General features: G+C 39.1%; 2 protein-coding genes across 3 annotated transcripts in view; one reads left to right on the top strand and one right to left on the bottom strand.

The window, feature by feature from the left end:
• LOC128690318 (small ribosomal subunit protein eS10B) overlaps positions 1–2077 on the bottom strand; it is a 35684-nt gene extending 33607 nt beyond the window's left edge. The window contains exons 1-2 of the mRNA XM_053778987.2: positions 1998–2077; positions 1733–1815 (exon numbers count right to left, since the gene is read on the bottom strand). Of these exons, the coding sequence (XP_053634962.1) occupies positions 1733–1784 (52 nt within the window). The 5' untranslated portion in view covers positions 1785–1815; positions 1998–2077. The remainder of the gene's footprint in view (positions 1–1732; positions 1816–1997) is intronic.
• A 5765-nt stretch (positions 2078–7842) lies between these two features.
• Positions 7843–14560, top strand: LOC128690317 (uncharacterized). Of its 2 annotated transcripts, none has more exons than XM_070090475.1 (4): positions 7843–8074; positions 11614–11689; positions 12093–12226; positions 13798–14560. In XM_070090475.1, the coding sequence occupies exons 1-4, from the start codon at positions 7958–7960 to the stop codon at positions 14056–14058; spliced, it is 588 nt and encodes a 195-aa protein (XP_069946576.1). In that variant the 5' UTR covers positions 7843–7957; the 3' UTR covers positions 14059–14560. The 2 variants fall into 2 exon arrangements, with proteins under 2 accessions (XP_069946576.1, XP_069946575.1); XM_070090474.1 differs by having other exon boundaries at positions 7847–8074; positions 12090–12226.
• Positions 14561–24573: the final 10013 nt, after the last annotated feature.

Below are 24573 nucleotides of genomic sequence, written 5' to 3'. Positions count from 1 at the left end.
AGATTGGAGAAGTATATGAGTTGACCTTCTGCAGTGTTCGTCCATTCTTATGTTATGTGGGATAACAATGAAGTTTTTTGGCTAGGGGTTCAGTTTTTTCCTGTGCTCACTCAGAATCTGCAGCAATGAGTTCCTTGAGGAAGAATGCTCTCTAATTGAACAAGTATTTTCTATACTTCACTATCCTCGTCACTTTATTAGAGACTGCAGACAACGGGCATTAAACACCTTTAACACACCCAGAGAAGACACTGTCGAGTCGAGATACATAGTCTTCCCCACTAACTCCATTGCCAAACAAGTTTCCAACATCTTTTCCAATACCTCATTCCGAGTTATCTACCTCCACATCCACCACCATCAAGGATATTACCGGTAATAGACAAGACAAGCTTCAATACTCTGCAGGAGTATACATAATCTCTCGTAATGACCAACAAATTATACGTGGGTGAAACCTCCAGACCTCCTAACATGTATTTCAGAACATCAGTAAGCAGGCAGATCTGACGAATAAAGGAATGCCTGTGTTCAATGCCAAAATTCACACAACCATTCAATCAACCACAGAAACGCAAGACTTATCGCCAAAGAAGACAACACTCAATACCGAAGAATCCTTGAATCACCAATTATCCGTACATCCAACAACCAAAACAATGGCTTCTATAACATACCTGAACCCCTGGCCATGAAATTTCATCGTTATCCCACATAAGAACATACGAATGGAGGAACACTGCAGAAGGTCTACTCCCCAAGATCCTAGCCTCTATCACCCTACTCGGAAGATTCTCATATGCAGCATTCTCTACCTGATTCCATCCTATAAATACTCGTATACCTTTCACCCAGGTATGTCTGTTTGTAAATTAGACATGTGCAACTCTTGGGTATCTTTACTGAGGAAACATTTCGCTACTGTGTGGCAAAACATTTCCTCAATAAAGATACCCAAGAGTTGCACGTATGTCTAATTTATCAACGTGTCTGTTCTCTGAACCATTCATCTACAGATCTGTTTGTGACTTGATAAAACCCACAGTGTGGGCAAAACGCTGTCAATAAAGGATCACATTATACTGCTTGTGTGTTTATTTTCCCGTTGTGTCGGTATTTTATACCATTTATTTCCAGCATGGGCTAGTAGGCCAGCTCCAGTGCTCCTTTATATTATTTGGTTGTGCAGAAAAAAAAATTAACAATGTAACCCAACCAAAAATTTTGTTTTCTATGACAGTGTTAGTTATGATGGGTTACCTTAAGTTAGGTCTGTTTACAATAATAAAGTGTCTCCCCCCCCCAGGCCCAAAGTCTCTCTCTCTATTGTACTATTCCCTCAATGCTGAATTTACATAATCTGTACTTAAGCTAAAATCCAATGAACTTAATAGTGACCCTGTGTTTTGTTGTAACTTTTAAGATAAGTGTAATCTTACCAGGAAATTACTACTTTACAATTCTTACGCTTTAAATAAGGCCCAACCACCCCCAATGCAAATAAATCACCTTGGCTTAATTTGGGTTATCATACGTAATTTACACATTATGTAAAACAATTGTAATCCAAAAACTGCAACTGTACCTTAATAAACTTGCTTATTAAATTTCTTGGAACATACACTAAAATCCTCCCAAGATTCAAGTCAATAGGAAATATTTACGGGGGACAGGACCCCATAAATATATAATATATAATACTATAAATATTTGCCGATTCACATAAACTTACCCTTAAAGAGGTGCTCATAGATGGCCACTCTGTTAGCTTTAGGCATCAACATTTTGGCTGGCCTCCGGGGGAACACTTCCCCGCTGCGGAGAAAAACATTCACATTACCCACATAAAACCCTTAAAATGCTTTCTTTGCAATCCATTATCATAAACTTAAATGCTTCAATGCCAAGACTCTTACAAGGAATGGATAATATGAAAGAAGAGTAAAGGATTACTTAGATAAGTGTTGATAATACTGGTGGAGGAGAGCGACACTTACCGCACAGCGTGGATGATAGTTGAGAAGGAACGCTGCTGCTGCTGCTGCTGCTGATCCTCACAACCATAACATGTAACAAGTGAACCTTTATATCCGCTCTTATACACATATATTTCTATTTAGGCTTTACACATCATATTGAACCTTAGTAAGTAAGTTTATTTAGGTGCGGACACACATAAATACAATTATACAAATTGTTATACATAGTAACACATTTTCAATGTTACCCAAGAAATATGTTTTGATAACTCTTTTAACTCAGATGCAAGTCCCACATAAATCCAAAACCTCTCAGGCTTGGAGTTTCAGATTTTGGGTCTTTATAAGCACATTGAGTTTTTACAAAGGTTAAGCCGGACGTGAGGAATATCATAAAAAAATTTGTGTCTAGTATTGTGACTTTGAGATCTATGGCAACTATTAAGAAAGTTTTTCGAGTCAGGATTCATATTTATTTATTTATTTATTTATTTATTTATTTTATGTCTTTGTAAACAGTTCATTGAGATTTTATATTTACAATAGTGGGTTGCAATGCAAAGAGAGCCTCTATTATGCCTAGGCATTATGGGCCAACTTGACATTATTGGCTTACTGACTACTTAACACTAAGCCGTATATCATAGTTGTACAGTAGGACAGTAATTATTATATAGTTGTACAGTAGATTATTAATTATAGGTGAATCAAATTTATATAAGACAAAAGATATATTCATATATACAACAATGCTTTTTTGTGAAAACAATGATTCAATTATATTCCTGTCAACAATGGGTAAAAGGTTCAAAGTGATTGTTGAAGTTGATGTGGGAATAACATAAGTGAGTATGTGTGTACTGAATATTTAGCGTTTAGTCTAGGGTGATTAAGTGGATTTTGAGAAGAGTCTTAAATTGATTTTCAGACCGGGTTACTTTAATGTCTTCTGGTAATGAATTCCATATTTTGGGGCCCTTTATGTGCATAGAGTTTTTACACAGTGTGATATGGACAAGAGGTATATCAAAAAGAGATCTGAGTCTTGTGTTGTGGTCATGTGTCCTGTTTAGGTTGGTGAGGAGAAGTTTGAGTGGAGGATTTATATTTGCGTGTATTGTTCTGTGTATGTAGTAGGTACATGAATAAGTATGGATGTTCTTAATGGTGAGCAGATTTAGACTTTTGAAAATTGGTGGAGTATGCTGGCGGGAGTGGGAATTTGTAATCATTCTTACTGCTGTCTTTTGCTGGGTTATTAGGAGTTTTAGGTGATTGAATGTTGTTGATCCCCATGCACAAATTCCTTATGTAAGATGAAGGTATATGAGTGAGTGGTACAGTGCCAGGAGAGCTGATTAGAGTGTATTGTTCTGTATATGAAGTAAGTACGATAATAAGAATGAATGTTGTGTATATTAAGTAAGCAAGTTTATTCAGGTATACACAAATACAGTTTATCATACATAGCAGAATAACCCTCAAAAAAGTCGTTTCAGTTTAATATGTTTATTATGCACCCCATACCCATCCTGTGGGCGGTAGTCAAAAGATTACAGAGGTACATAATGGGTCCAGTGACTGGACTCCAAAGTTATGATAGCTGAACTAGTTACAAAGGTTATGAACTCCAGGTAGTTCTGGTCACAATCATGACAAATTACAAAGGTATTTACAGATTACAGAGGTACATAATGGGTCCAGGGACTGGGCCCCCAAAGTTTTGATAGCTGAACTAGGTACAAAGGTAATGAACTCACAAAAGGGTCTGACAGGCTTATTTTCATTAGCTTTACTTGGGGAATGTGTAGCTTGACAGTAGAAGTGTGATCTGTACTGCCGCTTTTTGAGTTATTATTGGCTTAATAAGACACAACGCACGGTAAGTGACATTTTATTGAGAGCATGTTTGGTCCTTCCGGAAATTTTATCACTTCTCACCGAGAATTAAGTCCTTTTTTTTTTTTAGCACACCGGCTGTCTCCCAAGGTAGGGTGACCCGAAAAAGAAGACACATTTTCATTCATTGTCTTACAAAAAGTGTGCTGACATCACAGCTCAGATAACCATCTGAACCGCAGCATTCCCACCCCTGTAATAATGTTGGCAGAATTGCCGAGAATATGTCTGAAACGGCTTGACAAAGCTCCTGGAGGGCGGTCTTTCATAGTGTAGGGACTGTACTTCCAAGTGGTTTCTCTGAATCCCTTCATAAATGTTACCTTGCTAACACTCCAACGACAATTATTATAATCAAAACCAAGAGCTAAAAACTGCAACAACAAAACACTTGCCTCTATTCACTTCTAACACAAGCCTGCTGGATGTCAAAGCCCTTAGCACTCAAAAACCTTTACCTCTTTCCTCCGACTCTGCCTGAAACCGCCCCTACCCCTCCGTCCCTCTGCTCTAGATTTATATGCCAAATATAAATAATTTGGAAAACGGACAAATTGATGAATGAAACACTAATGCAACATTTGGGTATCTTTATTGAGGAGACGTTTTGGTGGCCACTGACTTTTGACTTTGATCAAGACTGATAGACCGAACATATATCCAGGCTGAGGGACTGATTACCTCAAACTCCCTCTTCAATAACAAAAGCATACAATGGGAACAAGTCAACCATGTCCTAAATGAAACAAGATGGTAAGATATCCTAAACAACACGGATCCAGTAAGTAAGTTTATTCAGGTATACACAAATGCAGTTACATAGAATTATCATACATAGAAGCATATGTGTAGGTAGCTAGAACAGATTAACTCCGACACTCGAGGTATGCTCAAGGCATAACTCGAGTGCCACAGGAAAAGGAAGAGAAGATGTAAACTAGAAAGAGAAAGGCACTCTCTATACAGGCGAAGGCAAAGAATAACAGAGCGGCTAAAAGAGGTCAATATATTTGTAATACGAAGGGAGGCACTGGTCAGAGAAATAGCAAACATCGAACTAAAGCTACAGGAATCTAACAAGAGTCGAGAAACGCGAGAAGAACTAAAAGCCATAAATGAAATTAAAAAAAAAAAAAAATATTTCTTTTCTTATGCCAAATCAAAGTCGAGAACAACATCCAGTATTGGGCCCCTACTTAAACGAGTTGGGTCCTACACAGATGACAGCAAGGAAATGAGTGAGACCGAGCCGTTAACCAGACTGAGAGTTGAAGACATAAATGAATTTTTTGAGAGACAGAATTTGGTAGACTCGATTTTATCATGACGCCAAATGACTTCGAAAAGGCGATAAATGATATGCCCATGCATTCTGCCCCAGGCCCAGACTCATGGAACTCCATGTTCATTAAGAACTGCAAGAAACTCAGTTACACAACCCAGGGCAACATGGGCTTAGAGCAGGTCGCTCCTGCCTGTCCCAACTATTGGATCACTATGACAAACAAAACGCAGATGTATACACAGACTGCGAAAGTCTTTGACAAATGTGACCATGGTGTAATAGCGCGCAAAATGATAATGAGAGCCTTGAAGGTTCTCATTATCCATCCTGTCATGATGTCATTCTTTAGGTCACTTGTTCTATATAGGCTGGAATATTGCTGCACATTAACGGCACCACTTAAGGCAGGTGAAATTGCTGACCTAGAAAGTGTACAGAGATAAAACACCTCAGTTACTGGGAACGCTTGAAGTTCCTCAACCTGTACTCCCTAGAACGCAGGCGGGAGAGATACATCATTATATGTACTTGGAAAATCCTAGAGGGATTAGTATCAACCTTGCATATGAAAGCAAAAGACTCGGCAGACGATGCAACATTTCCCCAATGAAAAGATGGGGAATCACTAGCCTGGAGTTTACCTGGAGTTTACCTGGAGAGAGTTCCGGGGGTCAACGCCCCCGCGGCCCGGTCTGTGACCAGGCCTCATGGTGGATCAGAGCCTGATCAACCAGGCTGTTGCTGCTGGCTGCACGCAAACCAACGTACGAGCCACAGCCCGGCTGGTCAGGAACCGACTTTAGGTGCTTGTCCAGTGCCAGCTTGAAGACTGCCAGGGGTCTGTTGGTAATCCCCCTTATATATGCTGGGAGGCAGTTGAACAGTCTCGGGCCCCTGACACTTATTGTATGGTCTCTTAACGTGCTAGTGACACCCCTGCTTTTCATTGGGGGGATGTTGCATGGTCTGCCAAGTCTTTTGCTTTCGTAGTGAGTGATTTTCGTGTGCAAGTTCGGTACTAGTCCCTCTAGGATTTTCCAGGTGTATATAATCATGTATCTCTCCCGCCTGCGTTCCAGGGAATACAGTTTTAGGAACCTCAAGCGCTCCCAGTAATTGAGGTGTTTGATCTCCGTTATGTGTGCCGTGAAGGTTCTCTGTACATTTTCTAGGTCAGCAATTTCACCTGCCTTGAAAGGTGCTGTTAGTGTGCAGCAATATTCCAGCCTAGATAGAACAAGTGACCTGTGTACATTTTCTAGGTCAGCAATTTCACCTGCCTTGAAAGGTGCTGTTAGTGTGCAGCAATATTCCAGCCTAGATAGAACAAGTGACCTGAAGAGTGTCATCATGGGCTTGGCCTCCCTAGTTTTGAAGATTCTCATTATTCATCCTGTCATTTTTCTAGCAGATGCGATTGATACAATGTTATGGTCCTTGAAGGTGAGATCCTCCGACATGATCACTCCCAGGTCTTTGACGTTGGTGTTTCGCTCTATTTTGTGGCCAGAATTTGTTTTGTACTCTGATGAAGATTTAATTTCCTCGTGTTTACCATATCTGAGTAATTGAAATTTCTCATCGTTGAACTTCATATTGTTTTCTGCAGCCCACTGAAAGATTTGGTTGATGTCCGCCTGGAGCCTTGCAGTGTCTGCAATGGAAGATACTGTCATGCAGATTCGGGTGTCATCTGCAAAGGAAGACACGGTGCTGTGGCTGACATCCTTGTCTATGTCGGATATGAGGATGAGGAACAAGATGGGAGCGAGTACTGTGCCTTGTGGAACAGAGCTTTTCACCGTAGCTGCCTCGGACTTTACTCTGTTGACGACTACTCTCTGTGTTCTGTTAGTGAGGAAATTATAGATCCATCGACCGACTTTTCCTGTTATTCCTTTAGCACGCATTTTGTGCGCTATTACGCCATGGTCACACTTGTCGAAGGCTTTTGCAAAGTCTGTATATATTACACCTGCATTCTTTTTGTCTTCTAGTGCATTTAGGACCTTGTCATAGTGATCCAATAGTTGAGACAGACAGGAGCGACCTGTTCTAAACCCATGTTGCCCTGAGTTGTGTAACTGATGGGTTTCTAGATGGGTGGTGACCTTGCTTCTTAGGACCCTTTTAAAGATTTTTATGATATGGGATAAGAGACAGCACAATAAGTGTCAAAGGCCCAAGGCTGTTCAGCTGCCTTGGGGGATTATCAATAGACCCCTGGTTGTCTTCAAGAAGGTGCTGGACAGGCACCTAAAGTCAGTACCTGACCAGCCGAGCTGTGGTTTGTACGTCGGGTTGCGTGCGGCTAACAGTAATTGCTTGGATTTGATGAGGCCCTGATCCACCATGAGGCCTGGTCACAGGCCGGGTCACGGGGACATTGACCCCCGAAACCCCTTCCAGGCAATACAAGGTATACAGATTGAAAGTAATTTATTATGTATGCAGCTCTTATACAAAAATTTTACTAATTATTATATTATCATTATCATTGTTAATAATATTATTATTATTGTCTAACTTTTTTTACTAGATTATCCTAGGTATGATAATTTGTGTACCTAGATAAACTTATTCTTATTATTATTATTTTTAGAGTGAGTGTAGTGATGGAGCGCTAAACCCTGTATTATTATTATTATAATAAAAAAAGAAGCGCTAAGCCACAAGGGCTATACAGCTAAACCCTGTATTGTTGCCGCTGCTGCTTGTCATACAAGATGATGGTGACGTCACAGGTAAACAAACATTTTGAATCGGTCCCGCCAGTCAGAGGATTGAGTAATCAATGATGACACTACAGGTTCTTCAGGAGGGTCTCTCCTTACAAGTGACAGACATTGTCAGTGCTCAAGATGACTGGACGAGTGACGATAGGCAGAACATCCAGCGGCAGTATATGGAGGTTAGCTGCCAGCACTAGTCTCGCATATGGGGAGTTATGGACCCCGCATTGTAATCCTTATAGAGAATAAATCTTGATTGATTTATTAGAGGTTAAGTTTCGCCACGAGTGGAGATAAATAGTGTGAAAATACCAACACGATGGCAAAATAGACACAGATGCAGTATAATGCGATCCTTTATTGACTTCGTTTTGCCCACACAGTGGGCTTTATCAAGTCACAAACAGATCTCTTGTGGCTTGGTAGATTATTATTATTATTATAATAATGTGTGGGTGAAACGTTATCAGTAAAGGATCACATACTGCATTTGTATACTTTAATAAATGTCCTAACTTTACCTGTGTCTCCTTTTCCCACATGTGGGTCTTGCCATAGTATTTATTTTCACTACAGCCTGGTACCTCCTTCACTTATATTGGACCCCAGTGAAAATAAGTCACTTTGACTTATGTTTTGGGCTATCCTGGGTAAGTAACACTATTTAGGCACAGATACACATAAATACAACTATCATGCATGTGTAACTTACCTAGGATAACCCAAAAAAGTCAGAGTGATTTATTTCCATTGGAGTCCGCTTATGACAATGTTTTGGCCCAACTTGGACCATTAACTACTCACACAGAGAAGCACAAAGTGAAGAAAGCCAGAATATTATATGAGTGGTGGGGGATGGGGACGAACACGAGTGGTACGATGGGAGGAGGGAGTAAGAGATCAAATATAAAATTTTTTTAACCCAGGATAGTGAGGGTTTGCCACCCAGGATAACCTAATAAAGTTAGTGTGTCTTCAAGAACTGTCTTATTTCCACTTGGGTCCTTTAATCTTGTCCTCCAGGATGTGACCCACAACAGTCAACTGACACCCAGGTACTGGTTGATCTGGCACCTGCTGAAGTCTTGAATAATAATAATATCTTTATTTACTACAAGTGCATGTACATGGTATACAGGCCTAACAGACATTATTGATGTACTACTATATAGAAAGCTACTTGTTATGCAGAGCATTTTGGGCAAATTAGATCAGTTTTGTCCCAGGATGCCACCCACATTAGTCAACTAACTCCCAGGTACCCATTTTACTGAAGGGTGAACATAGAAAACTGGTGTAAAGAAAAACGCCCAATGTTTCTACCCTTACTGGGAATCGAACCCAGACCCTCACCATGTGAAGTGAGAGCTTTAGCAGTGTTTCTGACATCTGGTAAAATGTTTGATAGTCTGGGGCCATGGATGTTGATACAGTGTTTCCTTATTGTGTTCACTAAGCCCCCTGCTGTTTCCATGTTTTATTTTGCACTTTCTCCCATATCTCTCACTCTAGTACATGCATGTTCTTATGGCAGTGTGCAGATTTGGGACAGGGCCCTCAAGTACTTTCCAGGTATATATTATCATGTATCTCTCTGTCTCTCTCTCTCCTCTGCTCCAGTGCATACTTATTCATTCAAGACTTTACAGGCATTCCCAGTAATTAAAATGCTTTATTGGCTCTATGCAGGCTGTAAATTATCTCTGTATTTGTTCTAACTCTGATACTTCTCCTGCCTTGAATGGGGCCATCAACACAATAATATTCTATACAAGAGAGCACAAACAATTTGAAAAGTGTCACCACTGGCATTATTTTCATTTTTTTTGAAAGTTCTCATTATCTACACCATCATCCTCCTGGCTGTTGTGACCTTGGTCTTATTGTGTTCTTTGAAAGAAAGGTCAGCTGACCAACGGACTTCCTCAGGCTTACATTCAACCCCTCTCGAAACTGGATATCATCATTTGATAACTAAGGGGTGGATGAAGTTGGGTAAAAATGCCCATGTATTAACCACAAGGTATGTCTTCATGTATCTCAGGACAACTAGGAAGGTACCACAATTTGCTAGCATACAAGCTTCTGTATATACATTTTAGTTATTTTTATTTTGAATCTAAGGATGTATAATGAATGCATTCCTTTGTTTCAGCAGTCATATGAAAGAGTTGTATAGCATTGTATATACATTATAGGAATTAAGAAATGGAAATTTTACATTTATTTGGTACAGTATCATCCAGTTTGAGTTCACATTAATCCTTTGAGGGTCGAGAGGCCCTCTCCCAAACTCGTTCTCAGGGTCGAAAAATTTTCGAAATTTTCTTTTTTATTTTTTCTTATGAAATGATAATCTTTTTCCGATCATAATGACACCAAAAGTATGAAATTTGATGAAAAACTTACGGAATTATGCTCTTGCGAAGTTAGCGGTCTCAAAGTTGGCGATTTCGCCCACTTTGGGCCCTATTTTCGGCCAATTCCAATGTTGCAGCTGACTAAAATCATAGCTATTCACTAGAACTCCCTGTATAGTCCTTGTGGCTTAGCGCTTCTTTTTGATTATAATAATAATCACTAGAACTCCATTTGTTCTATCGATTGAATTCAAGAATCTGTCCATTTACTGATTTCAACTACCCAGTAAAGTGGTCAGAAATTGGCAATTTGGGCAATTTCACACAAATTTCAAAAGATGCCAGTTTCAAAATAGGGTTCAGAATAAACAAGGCAGACATTCATGGCACTAAAATAACATTTTATCTGTTCATTAGTCATGTCTCTAGGCCTCTCTTACATTACTTTTGCTTTAAATTTTTAATTTTTATTCTCACAGAAAATAGAAAGTTTTCTGTTATGTATACTACTGTGTCATTGTAAAAATGGTATAAATGATATCAGCACACTTATGAAAGAATATTAGACTCACCAGTTGACGTGTATTAGATGTGTGGCTTGATTTGTTTACTCTTGAATATCGGCAAAAATCGATCATTTTCGCTACTTTGAGCTCAATTTCAAGGTACTTGTCATCGTGAAACCAATCAAAATCATCTCTAATTCTGTAATATATCTTCCATTTTATCAAACGAGACCAAAGAAACGAGAATACTGTACAACCATAAATACCATACAAAAATTCACTAGAAAGTCGCTGTTTTAAACCAAAAACACAGTCGAAGTTTTCTTTTTCTCATTATGCACAGCGTGCTTCAGGATTTTTTTTATACTGCGCACACTGACCACACAGACCCATTCTTTCATATGTAGGCCTGCCAGCTTTCTTCCACCAAATTTGAAGGCACTAGAATTTAGGCGTACAAATACGTGACCGACCTTGGCTGCAATGACGTACTTGTACGTGACCGACCCTCGAAGGGTTAAATTAATGCAAGTAATGTTTTTGAATTACCACTATGGTACTGGATTTGTGCACTGTTCTGTATTCTCCATTTTTTGTCCTATGAGGTCTAGTACACTTGTAACAGCATTAATAAATTGGAAGAGAATAGGTTTGATATATAAATAAAATACGTAGCTATATTTAAGTATCCTTGCAACTAATTCTAGCATGTTAAGTTAAACCAACTACAGATGAGGTTGAACAGCAGGCATATATTATGAATTGATACATTTTTCTTACCTTAATAACTTGTACCCATTGACATGAATGTTTAGATGTCAGCAAGTTATAAATTTGTTGCATTATTTACAGATACACAGTGAGCTGTGGGGCGAAGTGGTAAGCATTGCAGCTCAGGAGGATCATCAGTGTTCAGAAGACACACAAGGTAGACTACTTACAATCGGTTATGTTATTTATGGGTGGAGGATGTTGTATTTTGGAGGCTCATCTGAACTGTAATGTTGGCACGCTTCTGGCAAGATGGTGATAGAATGAATGATGGTGACTGTGATTCTTCTTTTTTTAGGTCAATTTGCCTTGATGGGAGATAGCTGTGTTTAAAAAGCTGCTGAAATTTGACTAGTGTTTTGTAAATGCCAATACAAATTTAAAAATGCCTGTATTCATATCAGTTCATTGTTTAAGATGAGTAGACTACTTTAAGGTTGTTAAATATATAATTTTATGCACAGCCATTTTATTTTAACATTTTATAATCACTGTTACTGATAAGTCTTTCTTTAATGATTACTGTATTAATATTTTGTTTTAATTTTACATTTAAGAAGATCCAGATGTCTTGGAAGATGTTGAGATTCGCCATGAAGGAACACTTATTGCTGTGACCAAGAAACGCAAGGAATATCCAGCACTCCTTACTGGTCTTTTAGGGAAAAAAACAAGACTTCAGAATAATACAGTTGTTGGTATTATTTGTCATGGTTCTACACTTATTTAAATTGTAACCTTAGTGTTCAGTTACACAATGATACTCTAGTACAGTATAAAGGTCTTGATACTGTACTTAAGAATAGATATTTATATTCATTGTGATGTCTCACACAGGAATACTATGCAGTATTATCTCTTGTATCCTTCTAGTGGAGATTGAATTGGTAAATAGTTATGTATGGGACCTAAAGTCATATACCAAAATCAGTTTACCCAGAGAAATGTAACAGAAGAGGACCATCCTAGATTTAACCCTTTCAGGGTTGGCAGGCCCTCTCCTAAACTTGTTCTCAGGGTTGGAAATTTAAAAAAAAAAATTATTTTTTCTTATGAAATGAGAGAGAATCTTTTCCTGATCATAATAACACCAAAAATAAGAAATTTGATGGAAAACTTACAGAATTATGCTGTCGCGAAGTTAGCGGTCTCGACGATGTTTATGCATCGGCGATTTCGCCCACTTTGAGCCCTATGTACCAATGTACCAGTCGACAAAAATCATAACTATTTCGCTAGAACTCCATTTTTTTCTATCGAATGAGTACAAGAAACCACCTATTTACCAATTTCAACTATCTAATAAAGTGGTCAGAAATTGACAATTTTGCCAATTTCACAAATTTCAAAAGATGCCAATTTCCAAATAGGGTCCAGAATAAACAAGACAGACATTCCTGGCACTAAAATAACATTTCTTCTGTTCATTAGTCACGTCCCCAGGCCTCTGTTACATTTCTTTTGCTTTCCACTTTGAATTTTTATTCTCACAAGAAATAGAAGATTTACTGTTATGCAATCTACTGCATTAGTGTAGAAATGGTATAAATAATATTAGTGCACTTGTGAAAGAATATTAGTCTCACCAGTTGACGTGTATTGGACGCATGGCATGATTTGTTTACTTTTGAACTTTGGCAAAAATCGAACATTTCTGCTACTTTTAGCTCGATTTCAAGGTCCTTTTCTTTGTGAAACCAATCAAAATCATCTCAATTTCTGTAATATGTCTTCCAGTCTATAAAATGAGACTAGGAAAACTAGAATACAACCATAAATAGCATACGAAAATACACTGCAACGTTGCTGTTTTAAACCAAAAACACGGTCGGAGTTTTTTTTTTTTCTCATTATGCACTGTGTGCTGCAGGATTTTTTTTTATACTGCGCACACTGACCACATAGACCCATTCTTTCATGTATAGGCCTACCAGCTTTCTCTCGCTAGATTGAAGGCGCTAGAATTTATGCGTACCAGTATGGCACCAACCCTAGCGTGCAAGCCGTACTAGTACGGCACCAACCCTGAAAGGGTTAATGGACATCGTTTGTTGTTTTTGAATGTTGACCAGCCAAAGATTTTATCTGTTATATCCAAAATTCACTAAATTGGGGTCTGTTAAATTGAGGTTTTACTTTGATAATTTCGTGCAAATCCATGGGTACTTCACATATGATTATGTACTTAATGCAGTAGTTGGGAATTTAGTACTTATTATATCTGTTTACACCATGAAGTAGTCATTCTGAATTATTTTGTTACAGGAAAAGCTGAAAGTTGACCTGCCACCGAGAGCTCCCTTAGAGGTTAATGAAGGTATGAGCCACCTGGATGGAAGCCTCGATCCTTTATTTAAAAGCATCTTAGTTCTACTGTCAGAGAACATGCATAACATCCAATTACAAACTAATCGCCTAACACATGTTGCTGATGCAGCCGAGATAATTATTAACAATCAGCACCATCCCATTGAAACACTTGTCAGTAATATTGAGAGATATATAAAAGACAGTAATATAAAATGATTTGGGGTACAAAATGGATACTGCTAACAGTGTCTACTGTATCAAGCAATGAGAGGAAATAGTAAAGCGAAAAGGAATGTTTTTATAACCCCCATGTCCCCTTTTTCCTTTTATTACATCAGATGAGATGAAGTTAAGAGAAATAAATCCCCGACCCAACAGTCTCTTATCTTGTGTGAAGGATGTATGGGTGTTTTTACCAATGAGTAGCAAGATTGCCATATCCTTATGCCAACTTTTTTATTTCAGACTGTATACTGTATTTTATTATTTACCTCATCTTTAGCATACAAAACTATTCCACAATACATTACAATCATGATCAGACTAGTATAAAGGATTTTTCATCACTGTTTTTTAGTGCATTTGACCCTTTTGGGTTTAGTGCCTAGTTTTATTATACTGTATTACATTATTTTCAGATTTTTTAACTTGGCAATTAGTTAAACATTTATTACAGCTGGTTATGCTAATTGTATTTCATAATAAAAACTCTTTGATATCCATTTTTTCTGACCTGTTGATGAAGGAACATTAGATAGGAGTGGTGGCAGGTGGTTTTTATGACTATGTGCTGTTGGAGTGTGAGCAAGGAAACATTTATGAAGGGATTCAGGGAAACCAGTTAGCCGGACTCGAGCTCTGGGGGTGGGAAGTACAGTGTCTGCACTCTGAAGAGGCATCTGAACTAGTATTGCCACACCTTGGGCAAGACAGTGATGGTGAAAACATTTTTTTTTTTTTTTGTCATCCTACCTTGGTGGGATTTGGTCAGTGTCAAAAAAAAAATTACTAATACTGTATTACAAATTTGGTAGGCACTTGAATGAAAATATTACTGTGGTGTGTAGTTAGGCAATAAATGTTTAGGGACCTTCAATGCAGAGTCTGATTTATTAAATAAAAGTGGCATATTATATTCACCTCTCCTCCCCCCTTTGCACATGCCTTTTTATCCTGCCATTTGGGCTTAGTGCTTAGCTATGATTATAATAGTAATTGATGTGATGAAGGGCTCTTTATCCGAGGAATTAGACTTTCTGTCTATTCCTCAGATTGAATCTGATTCTGCCACACCCTTTCCCTGTCCATTTGGCTTTTGGGGATATTTCCTTTGTATGCTGAGGGAACAGGGTCTGTTGTCCATCCTTCCATTGAGGCCCTTGGTGATGGTGGTGGTGATATACACTTTTTCTCCTCAGAGCTGCCCCTCTTTCACCCCCTTTCCCCCCCCCCCCCCATACACAAAAAATATACAGTAGACTGTCATTTAGCACAGTAGTTACATTCCTGAAAATGCCGTATTAGGTAAAATCGTATTAGATGAACTGAAGAATTTATGAGAAAAATAGCTGTATAGCCCTTGTGGCTTAGCGCTTCTTTTTGATTATAATAATAATAATATTCTTATTCTTTTTAGTAATCTTTACAGGAAAAGGGGTTACTAGCCCATTGTTCCCGGCATTTTAGTTGACTTTTACAACACGCATGGCTTACGGAGGAAAGATTCTTATTCCACTTCCCCATGGATATAAAAGGAAAAGTAATAAGACCAAGAACTATTAAGATAAAATCAAAGAAAACTCAGATGAGTGTGTATAAATAAACGTGTACATGTATGTGTAGTGTGACCTAAGTGTAAGTAGAAGTAGCAAGACGTACCTGTAATCTTGCATATTTATGAGACAGACAAAAGACACCAGCAATCCTACCATCATGTAAGACAATTACAGGCTTTCGTTTTACACTCACTTGGCAGGACGGTAGTACCTCCCTGGGTGGTTGCTTGGGTGGTAAATGCAGCAGGGAGGAGACGGTTGGAGGCAGTGGAGATGTCCTGTCTAAGGGCAATGTGTGGTGTAAATATTATGCAGAAAATTCGGAGTGTGGAAATTAGGAGAAGGTGTGGAGTTAATAAAAGCATTAGTCAGAGGGCAGAAGAGGGGTTGTTGAGGTGGTTTGGTCATTTAGAGAGAATGGATCAAAGTAGAATGACATGGAAAGCATATAAATCTATAGGGGAAGGAAAGAGGGGTAGGGGTCGTCCTCGAAAGGGTTGGAAAGAGGGGGTAAAGGAGGTTTTGTGGGTGAGGGGCTTGGACTTCCAGCAAGCGTGCATGAGCGTGTTAGATAGGAGTGAATGGAGACGAATGATACTTGGGACCTGACGATCTGTTGGAGTGTGAGCAGGGTAATATTTAGTGAAGGGATTCAGGGAAACCGGTTATTTTCATATAGTCGGACTTGAGTCCTGGAAATGGGAAGTACAATGCCTGCACTTTAAAGGAGGGGTTTGGGATATTGGCAGTTTGGAGGGATATGTTGTGTATCTCTATACGTATATGCTTCTAAGCTGTTATATTCTGAGCACCTCTGCAAAAGCAGTGATAATGTGTGAGTGTGGTGAAAGTGTTGAATGATGATGAAAGTATTTTATTTTTGGGGATTTTCTATTTTGGGTCACCCTGCCTCGGTGGGAGACGACCGACTTGTTGAAAAAAAAAAAAAAAAAAAAAAAAAAATAATAATAATATGAGAAAAATAGGGTTACGTTCCTGGGAGCCTCCAAAAAGCCAAACAACCTTTTATTAGGCCTCCATATCTTACAAAAATTAAAGTGAATATGTAGTTTTAGTTCATTGTTGTGATGTATTATGTTGTTTTTACTGCTTAAGACTACAAATGTAACAAACAATAGTATTTCTTACCTTAAATTGTGGGTGCTGGTGTTTGTGGACGATTGTGAAGAATGGAGAGTTATGCTGTAGCCCTACTGGGCTGAGGTGGATGGTAAAGGTTCTGGTACTGAAGTGTCTAACTTTAAGTCATTGTGTCAGTCAAATCATTCAGTAAGTCAGTCAAGTCACTCAGTAAGTCAGTCAAGTCACTCAGTAAGTCAGTCAAGTCACTCAGTAAGTCAGTCAGGTCACTCAGAAAGTCAGTTAAGTCACTCAGTAAGTCAGTCAAGTCAGTCAAGTCATTCAGTAAGTCAGTCAAGTCACTCAGTAAGTCAGTCAGTCAATCATTCAGTAAGTCACACAAACTCATGTTTACCTCTTTTTCTGTGTACAAAGTAACACTTCATTACAGCTACAGGCTGCTAACCAGCCGCTAACCAGACTAGAGTCGAAGATCTAAATGAATTTTTTATGAGAGAGCCACAGAATTTGGTAAACACAAGCCTATCTGATGTTATCCTGACACCAAATGACTTCGAACAGGCAATAAATGACATGCCCATGCACTCTGCCCCAGGGCCAGACTCGTGGAACTCAGTGTTCATCAAGAACTGCAAGAAGCCCCTATCACGTGCTTTTAACATCCTATGGAGAGGGAGCATGGGCACTAGGGTCGTCCCACAGTTACTAAAAACAACAGACATAGCCCCACTCCACAAAGGGGGCAGTAAAGCAATAGCAAAAGAACTACAGACCTATAGCACTAACATCCCATATCATAAAAATCTTTGAAAGGGTCCTAAGAAGCAAGATCACCACCCATCTAGATACCCATCAATTACACAACCCAAGGCAACATGGGTTTAGAGCAGGTCGCTCCTGTCTGTCCCAACTACTGGATCACTATGACAAGGTCCTAGATGCACTAGAAGACAAAGAGAATACAGATGTAATGTACACAGACTTTGCAAAAGCCTTCGACAAGTGTGACCATGGCGTAATAGCGTACAAAATGTGTGCTAAATGAATAACAGGAAAAGTTGGTAGATGGATCTATAATTTCCTCACAAACAGAACACAAAAAGTAGTAGTCAACAGGGTAAAGTCTGAGGCGGCTACGGTGAAAAGCTCTGTTCCACAAGGCACAATACTCGCTCCCATCTTGTTTCTCATCCTTATACCTGACATAGACAAGGATGTCAGCCACAGCACCGTGTCTTCCTTTGCAGATGACACCCGAATCTGCATGACAGTGTCTTCCATTGCAGACACTGCAAGGTTCCAGGCAGACATCAACTAAATCTTTCAATGGGCTGCAGAAAACAATATGAAGTTCAATGATGAGAAATTTCAGTTACTCCGATATGGTAAACAGGAGGAAATTAAAACTTCATCAGAGTATAAAACAAATTCCAGCCACAAAATAGAGCGAAAAACTAACGTCAAAGACCTGGGAATGATCATGTCGGAGGATTTCACCTTCAAGGACCATAACATTGTATCAATCGCATCTGCTAGAAAAATGACAGGATGGATAATGAGAACCTTCAAAACTAGGGAGGCCAAGCCCATGATGACACTCTTCAGGTCACTTGTTCTATCTAGGCTGGAATATTGCTGCACACTAACAGCACCTTTCAAGGCAGGTGAAATTGCTGACCTAGAAAATGTACAAAGAACCTTCACGGCACTCATAACGGAGATAAAACACCTAAATTACTGGGAGCACTTGAAGTTCCTGAACCTGTACTCCCTGGAATGTAGGCGGGAAAGATATATGATTATATACACCTGGAAAATCCTAGAGGGACTAGTACCGAACTTGCACACGAAAATCACTCACAACGAAAACAAGAGACTCGGCAGATGATGCAACACCCCCCAATGAAAATTATTATTATTATAATCAAAAAGAAGCGCTAAGCCACAAGGGCTATACAGCCCCCCAATGAAAAGCAGGGGTGTCACTAGCACGTTTAGAGACAACACAATAAGTGTCAGGGGCCCAAGACTGTTCAACTGCCTCCCAGCATACATAAGGGGGATTACCAGTAGACTCCTGGCTATCTTCAAGCTGGCACTGGACAAGCACCTAAAGTCGGTACCTGACCAGCCGGGCTGTGGCTCGTACGTTGGATTGCGTGCAGCTAGCAGTAACAGCCTGGTTGATCAGGCTCTGATCCACCATGAGGCCTGGTCACAGACTGGGCTGCGGGGGCACTGCCCCCCGGAACTCTCTCCAGGTAAACAGGTTATCTCTTGTCTAATAACTTTGTTTCTTTGTTAATTCTAAGACCTAAGTGCTTATACCTCTTCGTGCCACTTTCAGCAAGACTGGTATGGCTACGGGGTGTCACGATTACTTGGCAGATACAAGATATACTATTATTATTATTTTATTATTATCACACTGGCCGATTCCCACCAGGGCAGGGTGGCCCGAAAAAGAAAAACTTTCACCATCATTCACTCCATCACTGTCTTGCCAGAAGGGTGCTTTACACTACAGTTTTTAAACTGCAACATTAACAGGTAGTAGGTTGGTAGACAGCAACCACCCAGGGAAGTACTACCGTCCTGCCAGATGACTGTGAAACAGAAACCTGTAACTGTTTTGCATGATGGTAGGATTGGTGTTTTCTTTTTCTGTCTCATAAACACGCTAGATAACAGGGATATCTTGCTACTCCTACTTACACTTTAGTCACACTTCACAGACACGCACATGCATATATATATACATACATCTAGGTTTTTCTCCTTTTTCTAAATAGCTCTTGTTCTTCTTTATTTCTTCTATTGTCCATGGGGAAGTGGAAAAGAATCTTTCCTCCGTAAGCCATGCGTGTCGTATGAGGCGACTAAAATGCCGGGAGCAATGGGCTAGTAACCCCTTCTCCTGTAGACATTTACTAAAAAAAAGAGAAGAAGATATATTAATTAAAATATAACATAATTCACAAACACAGCTGCCTTGTAGCAGAGATAGACTGGACAGGATACATATGAATTACGAACGCTGGGATGGTGGGGTGGTGTCGGGGAGTGGGAGGGGATGGTGGGAGGGCTCCCGGCTGCTCCACAACATGGCGGCCGCTTGAGCAAAAGAGAATTATTTTTTTCTTCCCACAAACTGAATAGTGTTAAATTAATTATACGGCATGTTACGTAAAATTGTGCCGTAATTCTTCAATCATGCCAAATAAACTCATGCTAAATGATAGTCTACTGTACCTTAATTCATGAGTAGTTTAGTTTATGATTACCTTTCTGGTCCCTTACCCCTGCAGCACCCTGACCTGCCCATCGACCTTCCCTCGAACCCGTACCACTTTTGGGCAACGCCTCATTGCCTAACTCTTGTGCTGGTGTTCTGGCTAAACATTTCGATACCTCTGACCTTCGCTCTACCTTGACTATGCACCCTACTTCTCCCACAATAGCGCATCAGTTTTAGAATCAGTTGCATGCCACAAGACAGACTGGCCCGGTACCGATGTCCAAACAACCTCAACCCTTTAGGATCCACTCAAATCGTGGGTTCTCGGAAGTTGACCAAAACCAGAGATATTGTCTTAACCAAACCCAATGAACTACATCTCCAGCCTGCAGAAACAGCCAATAAGTAGAATGTTTTCTCTACCATAGGATCAAGTCTAGCTAGCAAAATTCCAGGCACCAATACTCAAGCAAGTGATTAACTCGTTGAAAGTTTCCCAAGCTCCCTCTATCTGGCTTCAACTAATTCCACTGAGCTCATCTTGATTATAAATTCACTGAAAAACAAGTCAGGAAACTTAGCTCATGTACCACCACTATTGTTCAAAAAGAGCAGCTTTCACCTCCCCATTACAGTATTGTTCAACAAATTGTTAGAAGCCAACATTTTCCTGACAGTACTAAAATTAGCAAAGGTTACCCCAATAAATGAAGGTGAAGACCTAACAGATGTAAATAACTAAAAACCAATACCTAACTTTCCAGTGTTATCCAAAATTTTTGAAAAATTAATCCACAGAAGATTATACAGTGGAACCCCGAGTTTCGGCCATAATCCGTTCCAGGAGCTAGGCCTAAAGTCAAAACAATATTTCCCATAAGAAATATTGTAAATACAATTAATCCGTTCAAGACCCACAAAAATATTCACAAAAAATACATTTTTTAAAGATTAACTATAGTTTAACATACATATAATACTTAAAATATACATATAGTACTTAAATGAGCAATACAATACATAAATAAACATTTAAAAATCACATCTACATACCTTTGTTGAAAAGTCTTGCTGGCATCTGGAAGATAGGGAGGAGGAGAGAGGGAGGATTTATTGTTTGGGAGGGGAATCCCCTTCCATAAAGACTTTAGGTAACAAGTCCCTATTTGGGGTTACTTCCCTTCTTTGTCTTTTAATGCCACTAGGACCAGCTTGAGAGTCATTGGACCCCTGTTGTACAGAGTAACTTTCAAGATTGCTCTGTTTCTGGCATCTCTTGAAGAATTGCTTAAAATGGGACATAGTTTTGCCACTGAACATGTTGCAGAGATGGCTTGTTTCAGCTTGCTCAGGGTGGTACTTTCCACAAAACTTTGCAACTTATTCCACATTCCACACATGTCCTTAATCACTGAAGGCAGCACCTCCTTTACTCCCTCTTCCTCCTCCTCTGAAGCAAGTTCCTCATGGTGGCTTATTGCACAGTCACAATCAACAAACAAGCACTGAACACAATGAATTTATTGTAAAATGTTTGGATGAGCATGCAGGGTAATGTTCACTCAAGGATAAACAAAGCTAGACTGGCTCCTGGCGTCTGCCATGCAAGCGCGGGCAGGCAGACAGGTCTGGTACACTGGCCAAAACATGGAGCACAGGCTGAAACTCAGGACAAACTTTAGCTGATAAAAGTGATCGAAACTCGAAGCAGCCAATACTCAGGGCAGCCGAAACTTGGGGTTCTACTGTACTCTTTTCTAGCATCATTCAATATATGTAACCCCTGCCAGTTTGGTTTCAGACCAAATAAAAGTATAAGTGATGCAATCATAAAAATTCTAGACTTCCTTTATACAGCTCTTCTAATGTACCCGAGAGTAATTATTATGTATTAGTATTATTACTATGGCGTTAAAACTAGAGGGACACTCTTAGTGAACGAGAAACAAAGGCATGTTTATATGCTATGTAACGTGTTTATATAATTTTGAAGAAAATATTACAGATGGATTAATGAAAATGCATATTTAACGTAAAATAAGACATTTAATATGCCCAAGAGTGAGTCACAAACATACAAGGAGCCCAGGCAGACGCTTCGGGTACCAATGATTTCAGAGCAGATATACGAAACCCGGGGGGAAATTTCGCCGAAAAGCCTGCTCGAAATCCAAATTGTACGATTTCTGCACTGGCCGAAAACCGGGGGTCCACCGTATAAAGTAATGATCAATTCACACTTCAACACCCGGTTGCAACTGTAATAAATTATTAGTGCAAATATTAATTGGGTCACACACACACACACAAGCACACACCAGAGAGAGAGAGGAGAGGATGAACCAGTGAGACTGGACCTAGTACAGTGGAACCTCTACTTGTGAGCGCATCCACGTGCGAGTTTTTCCAAATACGAGCAGTCGATGAATGTGAGCAAAATTTCCATAAGCGAGCAGACCTCAAGGCAAGTTCCTTGCCACTGGTGAGGGGCTCTTGCTCTTGATCTAGGGAATTGTATCTCAAATGTTTGTTGGACTATCTTATTGAAACTTGGGCAATGTATGATGGAAAGATGCTTCTTAACGTACACCAAAAATTAAAGAAATTTAAGCATAAATAATGGAGTTCACTTCTCAGCAATTAGCCACCCCTTAGCGGTATTTTTGTATGGTTTTTATGGTTGTATTCTCGTTTTTTTTTTTGGTCTCATTTGATAGAATGGAAGATATACTACAGAAATAGATATGATTTTGATTGCTACCACGACGAAAAGTACCTTGAAATTGAGCTCAACACAGGAGTAAACAAATGACGTCACTGTCCATTCCAACATGCAGTCGTAAACGGGTTGACATTATTTATACAATTATTGCAATATGGCATAACAGTAAATCTTATATTTTTTGTGTGAATAAAAATTGCAAATTAGTATTTATATTGTAATAATAATAACAACAATAATAATAATAATAATAATAACTTTCGTTTTTCCTTTTGGGCCACCCTGCCTCAGTGGAATACAACTGGTGTGTTGAAAGAAGAAAGAATAATAATAATAATATGTATAATAATAATATGTATAATAATAGTACATTTAATAATACAATAAGAATAGTAATATAGTACATATAATAATAATACATATATAATAATAATGTACCACATACAATAATTATAATAATAGATGGCTTCAAAGGGCCATCACTAGATGGCAGTGTTTACCACAACATAGAGGGAGCGGTTGTGGCCGCCTCCACCTGTTACACAATGGCATATTTTATTCATTCTAGAGTATGTATCAGGTTTCTGTGTTATTTATATTGTTTATTATTTCATATTAGATGAACTGTGATAGATAAATAAGCCACAGAGTTGATGATAGCGAAATATTCAAGGGGTATTTTGTCCTGTCTCCAGACAAACTCTCCTCGGCCACTGCCGCTACATATATAATGACATATTTTATACATTCTAGAGTATATATCAGATTTCTATGTTATTTATATTGTTTATTATGTCATATTAGATGAACTGTGATCTATAAATAAGCCGTATAGATGATATTAGCGAAATATTCTAGAAGTATTTTGTCATGTCTCCAGACATACACTTGTCGGCCGCCACATATATAATGACATTTTATTCATTCTAGAGTATATATCAGGTTTATATGTTATTTAAATTGTTTATTATGTCATATTAGATGAACTGTGATAGATAAATAAGCCGTATAGATGATATTAGTGAAATTATTCAAGACAAGACAAACTCTCGTCCACCACCGTCACCGCCCATACCACTACATGAATTACATATTTTATTAATTTTAGAGTATATATATCAGGTTTCTATGTTATTTATATTGTTTATTATGTCATTTTAGATGAAGTGAGATAAATAAATAAGCCGTAGAGTTGATATTAGCGAAATTATTGAAGCACAGAATTCCACTGGAATGGATTAAATGCATTTCAGTTAATTTAAATGAAGAAAATTGACTCAGCAAACGAACAAGTCCAGTTGCGAGCAAGGTCATGGAACGGATTAAACTCGCAAGTAGAGGTTCCATTGTATTCACCTTGAGTAGTGCAGATATTGACGACATCACATATGAAAGTCCCCTTGGGGCCAGCGATCATGTGGTTTTAAGATTCGAATACACAGTAGAATTACAAGTGGAGGGGGGAGGAGGAAGAACCAGATGAATGAAGCCAAACTACACGAAGGGGAACTACACGGGAATGAAGAACTTCCTGAAAGGGGTTCAGTGGGACAGAGAACTGGCAGGGAAGTCAGTAAACATGATGATGGAAAACGTGACAACAATATACAAGGAAGCTGAGGAGAGGTTTATACCCAAGGGTAACAGGAATAATGAAAAAGCCAGGATGAGCCCATGGTTCATCCAAGGGGGCAGGGAGGCCAAAACCAAGTATGCTAGGGAATGGAAGAAGTATAGAAGGCAAAGGACCCAGGAGAATAAGGAGAACAGTCATAGAGCCAGAAATGAATATACACAAGTAAGAAGGGAGGCCCAAAAGCAATATGAGAATGACATAGCAGTGAAAGCCAAATCTGACCCAAAGCGGTTATACAGCCACATCAGGAGGAAAACAA

The sequence above is a fragment of the Cherax quadricarinatus genome, chromosome 32 (genome assembly GCF_038502225.1).
Source record: "Cherax quadricarinatus isolate ZL_2023a chromosome 32, ASM3850222v1, whole genome shotgun sequence".
Classification (NCBI taxonomy): domain Eukaryota; kingdom Metazoa; phylum Arthropoda; class Malacostraca; order Decapoda; family Parastacidae; genus Cherax; species Cherax quadricarinatus.
The sequence above is the reverse complement of the archived record's forward strand: the minus strand, read 5'-3'. Positions and strand labels throughout refer to the sequence as shown.